Here is a 14,376-nt window from a genome sequence, read left to right as displayed (position 1 = left end):
AAAATTAAAACACATGCAGAGTTGGTAAAACGCATAATAGAGTCGGTTAATTAGGCAATTTTTTTTATGTAAACCACCAATATCCGGACCTAATCACTAGGTACCGTCTAATATGGCTCGGAATCTAGTTACGGTTAAGGCTCTTCGTCTCTTCCTACAAGTATATTTAGTGGAAATTGAACCCGATCAGCCTTTCTATATACGCAACCTACGTTGCCAACTGAGCTACAACCTATAGGTTAATTAGGTTTTTTATTTATATAAAACTAGTAGGTATAATTTTTTTTTCAGGCCATAGAGGATAAATATTTTAACTCTCTTAATAAATGTGTTTCCCTGTTATGGGTTGTTGCCAAAGGTGCACTGACATGATTCAATGGGTATTGAAACTGGAATAGATTACATGAACAATATTTTATTATTGATATAAAATAAAGGAATGTTGAACCATAAAGTTTTGGATTTGGTTCCCAGCAAGAAAATGAGTCTCTTAAAGGCTAAAATGATGAACTCAGTGTAAAATTAGGTGACCCATTCCTGTCACATTGAAAATTATTAGAAGGTGAGATAAAAGAATCAGTAGTCTAAATAGGAAAATATCCATCAGCTTAATGAGCTAAACTAAAGCATAATTATTAATATATTTCAATAACGACTAATTTCGAGTTTGAATATGTAAAAAGAATATATTTTTTACTTATAAAATATAAATTACAAATGAGTTAAATTAAATTTCGAGTTTGAATACATCTGAATCAGCGAAATTCAAGCTCAACTCGGTCTGTTGGTTTACGGGATAGCTGCAAGTCACAAAGTAATTAATTGCTAATCTAAAAAAAATTGGTAGGCTCTGCTTGCTGGAGGTGGATAAAAGAAACAAATATTTATGAGACTGACCTTAACTAGCTGCTACAGGAGAAATTTGGAATACTAAAATACAAAAGGATTCAAGATATCTCGAGTTTGACTCAGTTTACAGTTTTACAAACACATCCTATTATTTTTAGATGTATATTTCAATTATACATCTAATAAAGAATTAGAGATTAATTAAATTGACCAAAAGATTGGCAACCAAAACCCCATTTGTATATGTTGTGTTTGTCATTTTCAATGGAGGATCAACATTAGCAAACAAATCATGTAAAGCAGATAAATGCTAATTAATGTGCCATTTCTTGTAAATAAATGATTAAAATTTTATTTAATTATAAAATTAGATTGTACTACCTCGGTTCCATAATACTTGTCATATTTGAAATTTTACGTATTTTAAATCACTAAATTTGTTTAAGTTACAATAATTATTCAGTAAATTGGCTATATTATCCTTAATTCAATACTAATTTTCTAAAAAAAAATCATTTAATTGAAGTAATAATTATTGGTCATATTCAATGAGTAAATATGAAAAAAAATAAGATTTATTACTCATTAAAACTATAAACGTGACAAGTATTTTAAAACAAATTATTTTCTCAAATATGATAAGTATTATAGAACCAAGGTAGTGTTCCATGCATCTGATTCGGCATTTTTTACACAAAGTGTCATAAATATTTGCTCTATAAATCTTCAAATTAGCAGTCTAACATTCATCCATATCAGGAACAACAAAGTGACTGTTCATTCACGGACTCTTACAACAAAGAAACAGACAGTAATGGCCATTGGAGACAGCTCATCAGCTTCCTCTATAAAAGCTGTGCTTTAAACAATTTCAAGCAACAAAGAGCAAATCCTGAGCTTAATTAGGATCTTAAAATGGTCTCAACAATCTCACTATCAATCCTCTTACCACTAATTCTGACACTAATTCCAGGCTCTGATGCAGGCGGAATAGCAATCTATTGGGGTCAAAATGGAAACGAAGGCACCTTAGCGGAGACTTGCGCGACAGGGAACTACGATTTTGTAAACATAGCATTTCTACCCACATTTGGCAATGGCCAAACTCCTAGAATCGATTTGTCAGGCCATTGCGATCCGTACAGCAATGGCTGCACAGGTTTAAGTTCTGATATAAAATCGTGTCAAGCTAAAGGTATCAAGGTAATGCTGTCTATTGGTGGAGGAGCGGGGAGTTACTATCTTGCATCAACTCAGGATGCTAAACAAGTTGCTGCTTATCTCTGGAATAACTTTTTAGGTGGTTATTCTTCGTCTCGGCCACTCGGTCCAGCGGTTTTGGATGGAATTGATTTTGACATTGAAGGAGGAACAAATCAACATTGGGATGATCTCTCGAGATTTCTTAAAGCTTATAGCAAGAAAGGTAAGGAAGTGTACTTAACCGCAGCTCCTCAATGCCCATTTCCTGATGCTTGGGTAGGAAATGCACTTAAAACAGGTCTTTTTGACTATGTTTGGGTTCAGTTTTATAATAATCCTCCATGTCAGTATTCTTCTGGGAGTATTACTAACCTTGAAGAAGCTTGGAAGCAATGGGTTTCGAGTATTCCTGCGAATAAGATTTTCTTGGGATTACCTGCTGCTCCTGATGCAGCTGGGAGTGGGTTTATTCCTATAGAAGATCTTACTTCTCAAATTCTTCCTGCAATTAAGGGTTCTGCTAAGTATGGAGGGGTTATGCTTTGGTCTAAATATTATGATGATGAAACTGGTTACAGCAAGGCCATTAAGAGCACTGTGTAATTGCATTTTTTTTTTTTTTACAAAATTCCCTTTTACGGGAGTTCAAATATTCATATGTATTTCTACTTGTAGTAATATCTCTCTACATAAATATAATATTGTGTGTGTGTGTGTGTGTGTGTGTTATTTTGTGTTGTGTAGAGAAATTAAATATTTTCATTAAATATTATAATTACATAAAAGATATTTTCAATTGAAAAACCAAATCAAACTGTTAACTTTTCAAAATTAATGTTTTGTATCAATTCGATTTGATTCAATCGGTTTGCACAGTTTTCCACAGTTTGTAAAGAAGAGAACAAAATATCAAATAGAATTCTCTTTCTTTTGGTTTAGCCAATACAGAGCACAAACAACATCCACATTGAAAAAAAAAAAAATCTAAATTAGTTTTCTTTTCCAAGTAAGAAAACTCATGGAAAGTAAGATTAATATCATTAATCTAAATGCCGCAATTACTAATTAAAGCACTTGGAAATTAGAAACCAAACATCAAAAGCTACATGTAATTGAAAATCTAACCATCTTTCTTCTTCTTCTTCTTCTTCTTCTTCAATATTAACCCAATAATTACATCATTTTCAGCCCCTAACTGACCGTGGCGGCAAAACCCTTAAATGGCATCACGATAAGCCTCAAGATTCTCACCCGTCAACCTACAAATCCTCCACTCAGGCAAAACCTTAGCCCCCATTTCTTCATAAAACTTTATAGCATTCACATTCCAGTCAAGCACAACCCATTCTACTCTCCCATACCCCATTTTCACTGCCTGTCCTGCCACCGCCGACAGCAACATCCGCCCTAAACCTTTCCTCCTATAACACTCTCTAACAAACAGATCCTCCACATAAAACCCTGGCTTTCCTAAAAAGGTCGAGTAATTAGGGAAAAACAGAACAAATCCAGCAACCACAACATCATCGCTTCCATTTTTGAACGTTTCGGTTTCTGGATCATTAATCGGATGATCAAGTTGAATAATACGATCAATAGGCGCGAAATGAGAGGTGATTTTAGGGAGAGGGTTAGAGGAAACTTCTAGAAGGAAAATAGTGAAAGAATGAAATGGTGGAGAGGTAAAGAGAGTGGCGGAGAGAGAAGATTCAGTGGCGGAGAAGAGATGAGTCAGCCGCTCGAATACCGCCATTTGGTGGATAAGCTTGTGGATGTGAGGGACGTCGGCCGGCGTAGCAAGGCGGATCCTAGAGAAGAGTGGGTGGCCGACGGGGGTAGAATCAGAGTCTGGAAGACCGGTGGGAGCCGATGGCGCAGGAGTCGGCGGAGGAGGTGGTGCAGCTGCGGCCATTTTGTTGGAGAATTGGAAAATGGGGAGTTTTCTAGAGAAGTGGTGAGGGTTTGGATTGTGCTGGAGTGGGTGGTTTCTTCCTCTTCTTATATCTGGTTGGGTCGGTCCAAAAGGTGGAAAGGGATACTCGTGGGCATTGCAGGGGAAGGAAGGGTAAGCCTTCTTAGCCCAACAAATTTAATGGGCCATAAATGCCAGTATTCAGATTTTCTCTTTTAGTGGAGATGAAGTCGTGCACTCAAACTAATTTCATGGCCGATTTCATTTCAAACGGTTATGTTAATGATTTTTTACGTGTCGGGTTGATCTTCTCATTTACAGAAAGAGGGAAGTCTCGGGTTTAAGAACTCCTAACTACGAGAGGATTCACCAGTTGGATGAGTGAAAAAAAAAAAAAGAGATTACTTCTTATTTTGCAATATTGTCGTAATATCAGCCGAATTCATTCTTTTAACAAACTGAGGAAGAATTTGCAAATTGATAAAACCTGGGATGAATTTTCCATCTCCAAGGAAAACTGCTCTAATCCCTATAAGAAAAATTCTCGATTCTCCTTTTGAAGCTTCAACTTTTACATAAAATTATTGTTTCGATAGTTCAAAAGTAGGAACTATATTATTCTTTAACTCGTTGGACTTTCTAATGAATAAAAAAAAAAAGATTTTGATGTTTTAAAAGCAATTTCATGAGATTCTCAAATCCAACTGAAGAATTAAAGAGCCATCTCCATTAATTTATCCACTTCACATTTTATGCAAGTGCAACTAGAACTCAAAACTATGACTATGGTAATGAAATATTGGATGATGGCCTTGTCTCTGCATATTTAACGACCTACATTCCTTAGCAACACTTGACCCAAGACTTGGAGGACCGCAAACAGGAACACCCACATCAACATAACCCCAACATTTTGACACCACTGCCAAAATATCTGCAATATTACAAACAAAAAATAAACTCAAAGTCAATACATAAAATCAAGAATCTGTTCTTACATGCTCAAGATAGAAGCTTAATTTAGACATTTCAAAAACTTTTACCTTTGAAATTTGGCCTTGATCCATACTGAATGGTCATAAAATTTGCTAGCTTTTCTTGGCATCCATCCTTAAGTTCTACATTGTTATCATAACATAGTGACAAGCCATCATCTTCCTTATGAGCAGTTGAATATTTTCTTGCATGAAAATGCCATAAACCAACAATTATACCCCCAAAAATTACAACACTCATAGCCATACTTGTTAGAAATATAAGCCCAGAATACCATCCTAACGGAATGATCAAGGGTTTTATATAAAATGTATTTACCAAACTTTCTAACAGAACAAAGCCAATTGTAGTTAAGATAACATATAATCCTGACCATTTCTTGTGTCCAATAAGACTGGATATATCACATCTACTTCCAATTATTGGGGTGCCATTTTTGTAGACAAAAGCACTTGATTTTGAAGCAATTTCACCTTCTTCCTGCAAATTAAACAATTGTGGGTGAGAGAATAGCACCAGGCGTGGATAGTCCTTATGTCCTAAACTGAGGAAGTGAACTTAATACGGTAGGCATGAGCAAAGTTTGGTTTCAAATAGGAATCGAACCGGTTAAAATTGGCACTAAATCGTGGTTAACGTTTTTGGTTCCAAACCATAATTAAAACTGTGTATTTAAGGTTTGGCTCTGATTCTTTATTTTTTGAAACCGAAACCAGCGGTTTTAATATAAAACCAGCGGTTCACGTTTAAAATCGTGAAAGATAGGTTCTTAAAGAAACTTCCAATTTTTTTTTTGTTTTGTTATAATTTATCTATAAAAATTTTTATTAAATTGATTTAGTTTTTTTTAATAGTAATATTCATTATTATTTTTTTATTCAACATACAAATCTAAAAAAGAATTTTAAAAACTTGAAATGAATTATCTGATTTCAGTTTGAAATCAAAATAAAGCCGAAACTGACAATTTCAAAACTGTCTAAAAACTGTTCTTTTTTTTGTTTCACATTTTTTATAACTGCAATTACCGGTTTTAAAACCGAAACTAGCAGTTTTGAAACGTGGTCACACCTATAATATGGTAAGTAAAAACTGCTAGATCCGTTATACTACTTTACTGCTAAAAAAGAGAAAAGAAACAATTGAAATTATGCAAAAAGAAACAATTACCAATGGAGGTTCCGATTCACCGGTGACGTGAATAATAATCTCAAGATTTAGCTCATTGCATAGTGATGTTGGAGATAATGAGCCGAGGTCGATTGTAGATAGTAAAGCAATTTCATTTGATCTTTTGGTCGCCCAAATTATCAAAACATTTGTTGATACACAAGCTTTCTTTTGCTTAATATGGTGGAGAATGTCACTTAATATAGCCAAGAATGGTGAAATCCCAATACCACCAGCTACCAAAACAAGATTTTCGTACCTATAAAAACAAAGTAAAAAGAAAATCTAGTCATCTAAATTAACCTATAATGAAAAATATAAATTATGTTAGTATGATTGTATTAGAGCGTATATACTTACATCAAGTGATATGATATTGCATGGCCATAAGGTCCTTCAATGGAAGCTGTAATTTTCATTGTCCATCCTCCACAAACCTTTATGAGAAGTGAAAAATGAGATTCTCCATTTCTCGGACTTGATGAAACACTGAAAGGATGCCATTGTAGCCAAGATATTTCATTCACTTTGAGGAAAACGAAACTAAGGGTATTGTAGTGAAGATCTGTAAAGTTAATGAAGGTCATAATTAGGTCAAAAATTGGTGAAATATATACATTGAAATATATATAATTATTCAATTACTTTTAGACTTTGAAATGATGAATTTTATGGTTCCACAAGGAAGATATGTTGCTGAAATTATGTCGACTGTCTTTCTTGATTGCCAAAATCTGAGAAAACGATCGAGCATGAAAAGAAATATTCCTCCGGCAGCTATACCAAAAAAATTATCACTTGTATGTAGAGCCATGAAGATAAGAAAGATGGGATAGAGTTGATGAATATAAAAGAAGAGCTCAAAGCTCTTATTCCTCACTGGATATAGTGCTGTTATCCACATCAGGAAGCCAACCATAAGGCTTATAACTCCAGCAAGATTGGCAATATCATTATTTTCCCACTCTAATATCTGCACGATATAGAAATCCAAAAAAAGAATAATGAATTAATTATACAATTTTCATGTAACTTCTTTATTTAAAGCTTCTTTAACAAAGTTATATATATCAAAAGAGAAAAAAGAATCAATTAATAAGGTGTTGGCTAGGGTGGTAAGTGACATTAATCTCATAATGATGAGAACACTCAATTAATTTGATCCTCCACAAGCACTTTTGTTGGGGGGATAAAAAACCTTTACGCTCTACGGGGTGGATTAATAAATTAATAAAGACCTACCTTGGTGAGGAGACAGTCCTCTCTTGCCCATGCAATCACATAAAAAAGGCCATGAAAGGTGAACATCACCATTGTGAGATGTCCAAGCCATACGTGATACCTTACAGCATGCTCGAAAGGAATATTGATGAGTTGGAGAAGAAATGATCCTCTTGCAACTGGAATGAACAAAAATGCCAAGCAAAATATTCCAATTGAACCAAAGCTTAATCCCGTCAATTCTAGCACCAATGAACTGAAAATGCAAATCCAATATTATTGCCTGATTTCAGCCAAAAACGATGGATAAAAACTTGAGGGACTAAAATGCAATTTACAAAAGAAAGAAAGTTAGTTATTGACCGGTAGTTAGCCTAGAAGTTCTCTCAATTAGAGGATTGTTAAACATGCATTAGTATCTACATATGCATAGCAATAAGTGAGAAATAAAGATAAAAGCTATTGAGGAGTTGGAAGCAATGTACATTTTCTGCTGTTGTTGTGTAAATTGAGAGTCTTCTGCCACCTTGAGATTACGCACTGTATGAGCATAAACAGCCCAAATGATATAAACGATAAAGACGAGTATCCCAATAGCCTCACCACCACAGACCACTCCTAATGGCCCGCCCACCACCACAGGAAATGTCCATAACTTGTAACGTGGAATTTCCCTTCCTTTCTTCTTCCTACATAAATCACAGTCCTATTAAAAAAAAAAAAAAAACCTAAACTTCAATTTCTGTAACTCAAGAAGTTTTGTTTCATAAACTTCTTAGGAAGTTGGATAATTATAACAATCAACCAAGCTAGATTTTTACGCTTCCCAGGTTACAAATGGAATATTAATTCTTTTATTATTCTTTTTCCTCAAAAAAGAGATTTTTTCCTCAAATTAGGAATATTACAGTCAATGCACTCAATAATCTATTGTAACTTAGACAAATTGAATAATTTTTTTAAAGGATGTGAAAATCCAAATATAACAAGTATTGGAGTAACAAAAAGTATTTCACTGTAAACATAATACCATTTGAATTTCTCTTCGAAGCTAGAAATAATAAGGTATGGTGCAGAAAGAAATGTGATAACAAGAATTGGGCCGCTAAATACAAGAAACATGCCTCCTGCAATTAACAAAATCAGAATTTGTTAAGAAAACAAAAGGAAACATTTAATAAACAAAGTAAGGTTAATTAAAGGAATAAATTAGGGCTACCAACGAGCTAAAATACATGGTCGAACAATTGTGACTCATTTATAGGCTCAAATCCATTTTTGAGTTAAGATTATTTGAGTTTTTTCGAGCTAAATTTTAAATTGCACATGAGCAGCTCGACTCATTTGCTAGCTAACCTGAAATGCCAAGAAAGGATGCATCGGTTAAACTTGTCCACTTCTTGACTAATTCAGCCACAGAGTTCAATGGATACAAAAAAATAAGAGAAACCCAAAACATGAAAACCAACCACATTAGTATCTTGAGTAGCCATTTTATAAAGACTACAACAAAATATAATGTGTGATTGACTCTATCATTTCTCAAAGCAATAAGAAGAGGCACCTCTTCATCTTCATCAAACAAAAGATTCTCTCCCATGCTAATCACAAGAACCTTTTTTCCTATATATGTGATACCAACAATACGTATATATATACAGACCAAGCACATAATAGTTAACAGTACATATTTGGACTTAAGTGATTAAAGAATGAGTTATACATGTCATATGCTTATTATAATACATTATAATTAATTAGATGTTAGAAGATATTATTTAATTGTTTTTTTACAGGAAAAAAATAAGACAACCGCTGAAAAATGGGGATTGAAATTCAAAGTTTCACAGTAAACTAGGAATGATATTTTTACTTTTCGTAAGAAGAGTGATCTTTAAAGATTTGTTTTTTTAATGAAAATAAAATGGAAAACACAAGACAAAAAACGGAAAAGTAAACACAGACTGCCATTGTTAGGATCTATCTCTTTTTTTTCATCGTTCAAATAAAATTTATTGTTTAGATTAATTGTATTTTTATAGTTTTAGTTTTGAAAGAAATTCACAAACAATTTTATACGTTTAAAAATGATTGATGTCGAATAAATTTAAATTTTTTTTTTTTGAAAGAAATTTAAAATTTATGTTATTTCAGAACTTCACATTGTTTTTGTTTTAAATTGATAAATATTAAATTTATAATTCAAAATTCAATATTTAAAAATCTTAAATTTCAAATCAAATTCAACATTTGCATGTGACTTTAAACAAAATGATACCGCATTAAGCAAGGTGACAAAACAAGAAATATATGTATATATAGTAGAAAATTGTTGGGTTAGAATTAAATGACATATTCCATTAAAAAATGAATAATACAAGAGCAACAGTACAAAATAGTACAGCCTTCAAAGTTCCAATTCATTTGTTTTATTTCACTAAACAGCTTGCAAGTTGTTTCATAGTCAAAGTTAGATTTATTAAAACGACAGGCTCAAGAATGGAATCGCATTAATTTTTTTTTTCATTTTTTATTTTTTTGTCTTTTTCCTTCTACCTGTTTTTCATGAATTGAGCTAACTGAAGGCTGGTGGAGTTGCTACAAGAAAAAAAAAAAAAAAAAAGGATAATTATAATCTTAGTATCTGAATTTTTTTATTTTTTTTTTCTATGAGTAGAAAACACTATCAATTAAATATATGAACTTTTTAAAATTTACATTTTTTATCTCAATCTGATTTGATTACTGAAATATGACCATGTAATGTGGAATTTATTTTTCCACGTGGCATACGATATGGTATAGAAGAGCTCCAAGTCAGCTTATTATGTGAAGTTCATATGGACATGCTATAAAATTTCTTATTTTGCCTTTAGAAACACCCAATTCCCTATTGAATATCCCCATTTCTCGATTAGGGATGATGGCAGAGAATCGAGTACCTATAAAAAAGAACCTACCTAAATCCAAACCAGAGTAGAGATTTATATATATCCGAATAGACATGGCCACGGTTTCGGAACTGCTGGTTCCGGTTTCGAAATTGAATCAAAAATTGACGGTTCCGGTTCCGGTTTGGAACCAAACAGTTTTGGCTCCGGTTCCAATTCCTTAACAGTTTTAAAACCGACGGTTCCGGTCGGTTCTCTGACCGGTTTTTCGGCGAATCGCATAATTGTAAAATAAAAAAGTGGAGAACATTTTTCTTTAAATTTTAAAATTTAAAAATTTGTGAAATAATTTCTAAAAAAAAATACACTTAAAAAATTAAAAAAAATGCTTGAATTTAATTTATTTTTTAAAAAAAGACTTGAACTTAATTTATTTTTTAAAAAAAAGTCTTCAATTAAATTTATTTTTTGTTTAGAAAAGTTGGCACTTAATTTTTTTTTTTTTAAAAAAAAGGGCTTGCCTACGTATCCTCTTGGGGTTTAGAGGAATAAAAGGCAACGTAGTTCTTACTTACCTTGTAACAATTTCACCCATTTTACCTTAATCGTTATTTCCACCACCGGTTGATATTCCCATTGAGGACTTATCGTAAAGATCAGTTCGGCCTTGCTCCAATCATCCACGCATGATTGTGCTTCTAGTGAATCGGGTGTCATACGAGATCGTGTTTCATTAAGTATGTTTCCTCTTTGACTAAAAGCTTGTTCAACCGTAATAGTGGAGACCGGAGCTGCTAAAACTTGTTTTACAATTAGTGAAGGGTTGGAAATGTATTAGCGTGACGACTCCACCAATTTAGAATTGAAAAATTATTATATGCAAAACTAACACCAAACTCGAAAGAAGTGGTAAGATAATTATCAAATTCGGAAACAGAACTGGATTCCATGGGTCTTTTTTGTTTTTGTAGTAATATACGTTCAGCAACACCAACACTTATCCTTTTAGTTGGGAATGATTGATTATTGAATTGAGAAGAATTAGAAGAAGTAGATGAACTAGAGTATTGAACAAATTCAATATATAATCTATAATATTTTGTGTAACTTCATGTAATACTACATTTATATTAACATTATCTTCTATATCAAGATTTAATATTTCATAATATAGAGTTAAATATTCAAATAAAACTTCAAATTTACATCTAGAATCAAATACACAAGCAACAAGGGTGGTATATTTTTAAAATAAAATAACCATTTTTTTCATTGATAAAACAGAATTTTGTAATAAAATATCATTTTCAAATTCTTGAAGTGCACTAACAATATTAAATCATATAGGCAAAAAATAAATAAGATGTGGGATGATAAACTCCACTAAATTTATATGTAGCATCAGTAAAAATTTTTAAAATATCCAAAATTTTTGACAAATATCCCAATTTTGTGAATATAAATTAATTTCTTCAATATTGTTAGTAAAAAAAATGCACAATAATTCTTTATATGAAAAAGATTCGTTTAATAATTTATATATTGACTTCCAATGAGTTGGGACATCCCTTGAAAAACATTTTGGTCTCTTTTTATTTTCCTTATAAAATTTAGCCCAACTTTTCATCACTTGGGGATGTCCCTATAAATATAAAATAGCTTTTCTAATTGGAGAAATAAAAGATTCAAGAATTTTTACACCATCTTGTACACATAAATTTAAAACATGGCATGCACATCTAATATGAAAAAATTTTCCACCAATATTTGGTTCACAAATTGATTTAGTGTTAGCAGAAGCATTATCAAATGAAATTGAAAAGATTTTTTTGGTTAATTTATATTCATTTAAAATTGAAATAATTATTCTATAAATATTATTTGCAGTGTGTTTATCATCAAAAGCATAAAATGCAATAATTCCTTTTTGAATTTTCCAATCATCATCAATCCAATGACATGTAATTCCATATAAGAATGCATTTGCCAATGATCACTCCAAATATCACAACAAATTGAAACACTAATTTTCATTTCAGAAAATAAAAGTTCTATCTCTTTTTTTCTTTTTTTATATAAAGAAATAATAGTTCGTTTTACAGTATTTCTTGGCACTTTTTTAGCAGAAGGATTTAAAGCTTTTTGACAATATTGATTAAAACTTACTTTTTCACAAAAACTAAAAGATAAATGTTCCATAGAAATCATTTTTGCTAATTCTTCTTTTTGTTGTTTTTCAGAATATTGAAATAAAGAAATGTTAGAAGATGCGTACCCGAAAATTTGTGTTTAAGACCGATCAACTCCTATTTTTGTTGGATGTTTTGCTTCAAATGCTTCCAAAATGATCCATAACTGCCCAATTATTTGAATTTATAAGATTTTCCACAATAATTGAAAATTATATCGAACATTTTGTCGCCTTTGAATTTCTTCGTGAAATGAATGGCGAATATATCGAAACTTTGACTTGCTCTTCGAAAAACTTGTGAACCTTGCTCTTGCTCTTCCTCTTCTCTTGTTGTAAATGCTCATCATTAAATTCAGATTCTTGAGTTGGAATTTTCAAATTTTCATTTGGATATCCCTCAAGATTATATGGGTCGGGAGTGAAAGCGAAGATGTCGTTTGTAATAATAGATGAATATTGTGTTTCTCTAATCTTTCCCTTGCCCTTAGCGGAACTTGAGTTTCCTCTACTTGCCATTATAGAAAAATAATATGTAATTTAGAAAATTGAATAAAAAAAATCAGAGAAAATAATTATAAATTGGAATTTGAAGAAATTAATTCACAATAATTTGGACAAATAATTGGAGATTGGACTTTGAAGAAATTATCTTGCAATATTTTGGACAATAATTTATGAATAAAAATTAGAGAAATTGTAGAGTAGAGAAGAATAATATAGAGTAGAGAGAGTAAAGATAATTTTTTGTGAAGAGATTTTAAATGGAATGAGGTATTTATAATAAATTCAAAAAAACATTTTTCTATATATACTCTTGAAACTAGCCGTTATGTAACCGTTTGTAATTGTTAGGAGAGGTAATTTGGGGATTTCACAAAAAAATTTGAAAAAAAAAAAGCTGCTAGAACCGTCGGTTCTAGCCGTTACAAACAGAATTCAAATATTCTTAGAACCGTTGGTTCCAACCATCGGTTCGAACCGACTGAAAAAATCGGTGATTCCAAACGGTTCTGCCGGTTCTTGGAACCGTCGTTCCAAAGATGGTGGAACCGGAACCAAACTGTAGGCCACAGGTTTTGGTTTTGGTTCAGACCGGTTCCAGTTCCCACCAGTTCCAGTTTCGGTTCTGATCGATTCCGAACCGCAAGTTCCGGTTCCAGAAATCGTAATTTGGCCACCCCTATATCCGAACTCGTTCCAAACTCAATTAAATTTAAACTTACAATACTTAACCTGTACCAAATCCTTTCTTTTCAAATTGAAACTATCTGAAAATTTAAAATAAATAAATAAAGTTGACGTATAAAACTATTAATAAGCTAATAAAATAAAATTTCAATTACTACTTTTACTCTATCTCTCTCCTCTCTTTTTTTTTTTCTCTCTCTCTCTCTGTCTCTCTCTCTCTCTTTCTCCTCCTTCTTTTTCCAACCTCCTCTTAACTTCTTCCTTTTTCCTCTCACACAGTTCCTTTACCCCTTCTTTACGTCTCTCTGGATCTCCCTTTTTCTTTTTCCAACCTCTTAATTTCTCTAACTTCTTTCTTATTCGTCTCGCATAGTTCTTTTACTCATTCTTTAGGTCTCTCTAAATCTTCCCTTTTCTTTTCGGACTAACAAGGCCACGATCTATTAATCCAACCTATTCTACGCACTCCGCCAAAAGGCATTATGATACAATGAGTGTAATACCACCAACCGAACTGAATTGAAAATGAACCGAATCATTTCGATTTTGTTTGATCAATTATTCAAGGGACGTCAAGTTAGCCGGTTTCAACGAAATTGTTATTTGGTTGAGTTAGTTTCATAAAAATTCTTTACTTAGGCTTAAAAACGAATAGACATCGCAAAAACCGGTCCAAATTAACCGAACCAACTGGTTCGATTTGAGTAAGTTCAATTACAAATAGAAATATTAGTTCAGTTCGGTCTATCATTAAA

At 32.3% G+C, this 14,376-nt stretch overlaps 3 protein-coding genes across 3 annotated transcripts; 1 reads left to right on the top strand and 2 right to left on the bottom strand.

Annotated features, from left to right (window-relative positions):
• The first annotated feature begins 1,723 nt into the window (after positions 1-1,723).
• LOC105650930 (hevamine-A) lies at positions 1,724-2,768 on the top strand. Its single transcript, XM_012237897.4, has one exon. The coding sequence runs from the start codon at positions 1,765-1,767 to the stop codon at positions 2,653-2,655; it is 891 nt and encodes a 296-aa protein (XP_012093287.1). The 5' UTR covers positions 1,724-1,764; the 3' UTR covers positions 2,656-2,768.
• A 303-nt stretch (positions 2,769-3,071) lies between these two features.
• LOC105650929 (GCN5-related N-acetyltransferase 8) lies at positions 3,072-4,057 on the bottom strand. Its single transcript, XM_012237896.4, has one exon. It carries the CDS (start codon positions 3,962-3,964, stop codon positions 3,269-3,271), a length of 696 nt encoding a protein of 231 aa, XP_012093286.1. The 5' UTR covers positions 3,965-4,057; the 3' UTR covers positions 3,072-3,268.
• A 637-nt stretch (positions 4,058-4,694) lies between these two features.
• On the bottom strand, positions 4,695-8,951 carry LOC105650949 (ferric reduction oxidase 7, chloroplastic). Its single transcript, XM_089723260.1, has 9 exons — positions 8,708-8,951; positions 8,382-8,478; positions 7,837-8,040; positions 7,373-7,607; positions 6,776-7,103; positions 6,491-6,695; positions 6,131-6,389; positions 5,008-5,440; positions 4,695-4,898 (listed from the first exon to the last, which is right to left on the bottom strand). The coding sequence occupies exons 1-9, from the start codon at positions 8,949-8,951 to the stop codon at positions 4,729-4,731; spliced, it is 2,175 nt and encodes a 724-aa protein (XP_089579386.1). The 3' UTR covers positions 4,695-4,728.
• Between the last annotated feature and the right edge of the window lie 5,425 nt (positions 8,952-14,376).

This window comes from Jatropha curcas, chromosome 6 (genome assembly GCF_041381405.1).
Source record: "Jatropha curcas cultivar XTBG-Jc1 chromosome 6, XTBG_Jcur_1.0, whole genome shotgun sequence".
Classification (NCBI taxonomy): Eukaryota; Viridiplantae; Streptophyta; class Magnoliopsida; order Malpighiales; family Euphorbiaceae; genus Jatropha; species Jatropha curcas.
This window is presented reverse-complemented; position numbering and strand designations above follow the sequence as displayed.

Bases quoted from the DNA above. Each gene is read 5' to 3' on its own strand.
- LOC105650930 (XM_012237897.4), top strand. From the start codon at position 1,765: ATGGTCTCAACAATCTCACTATCAATCCTCTTACCACTAATTCTGACA.
- LOC105650929 (XM_012237896.4), bottom strand. From the start codon at position 3,964: ATGGCCGCAGCTGCACCACCTCCTCCGCCGACTCCTGCGCCATCGGCT.
- LOC105650949 (XM_089723260.1), bottom strand. From the start codon at position 8,951: ATGGGAGAGAATCTTTTGTTTGATGAAGATGAAGAGGTGCCTCTTCTT. The intron at 8,479-8,707 runs GTTAGCTAGCAA...TGTTAATTGCAG, and splicing joins ATCCTTTCTTGGCATTTCAG to GAGGCATGTTTCTTGTATTT. The intron at 6,390-6,490 runs GTAAGTATATAC...TTGTTTTTATAG, and splicing joins GCAATATCATATCACTTGAT to GTACGAAAATCTTGTTTTGG.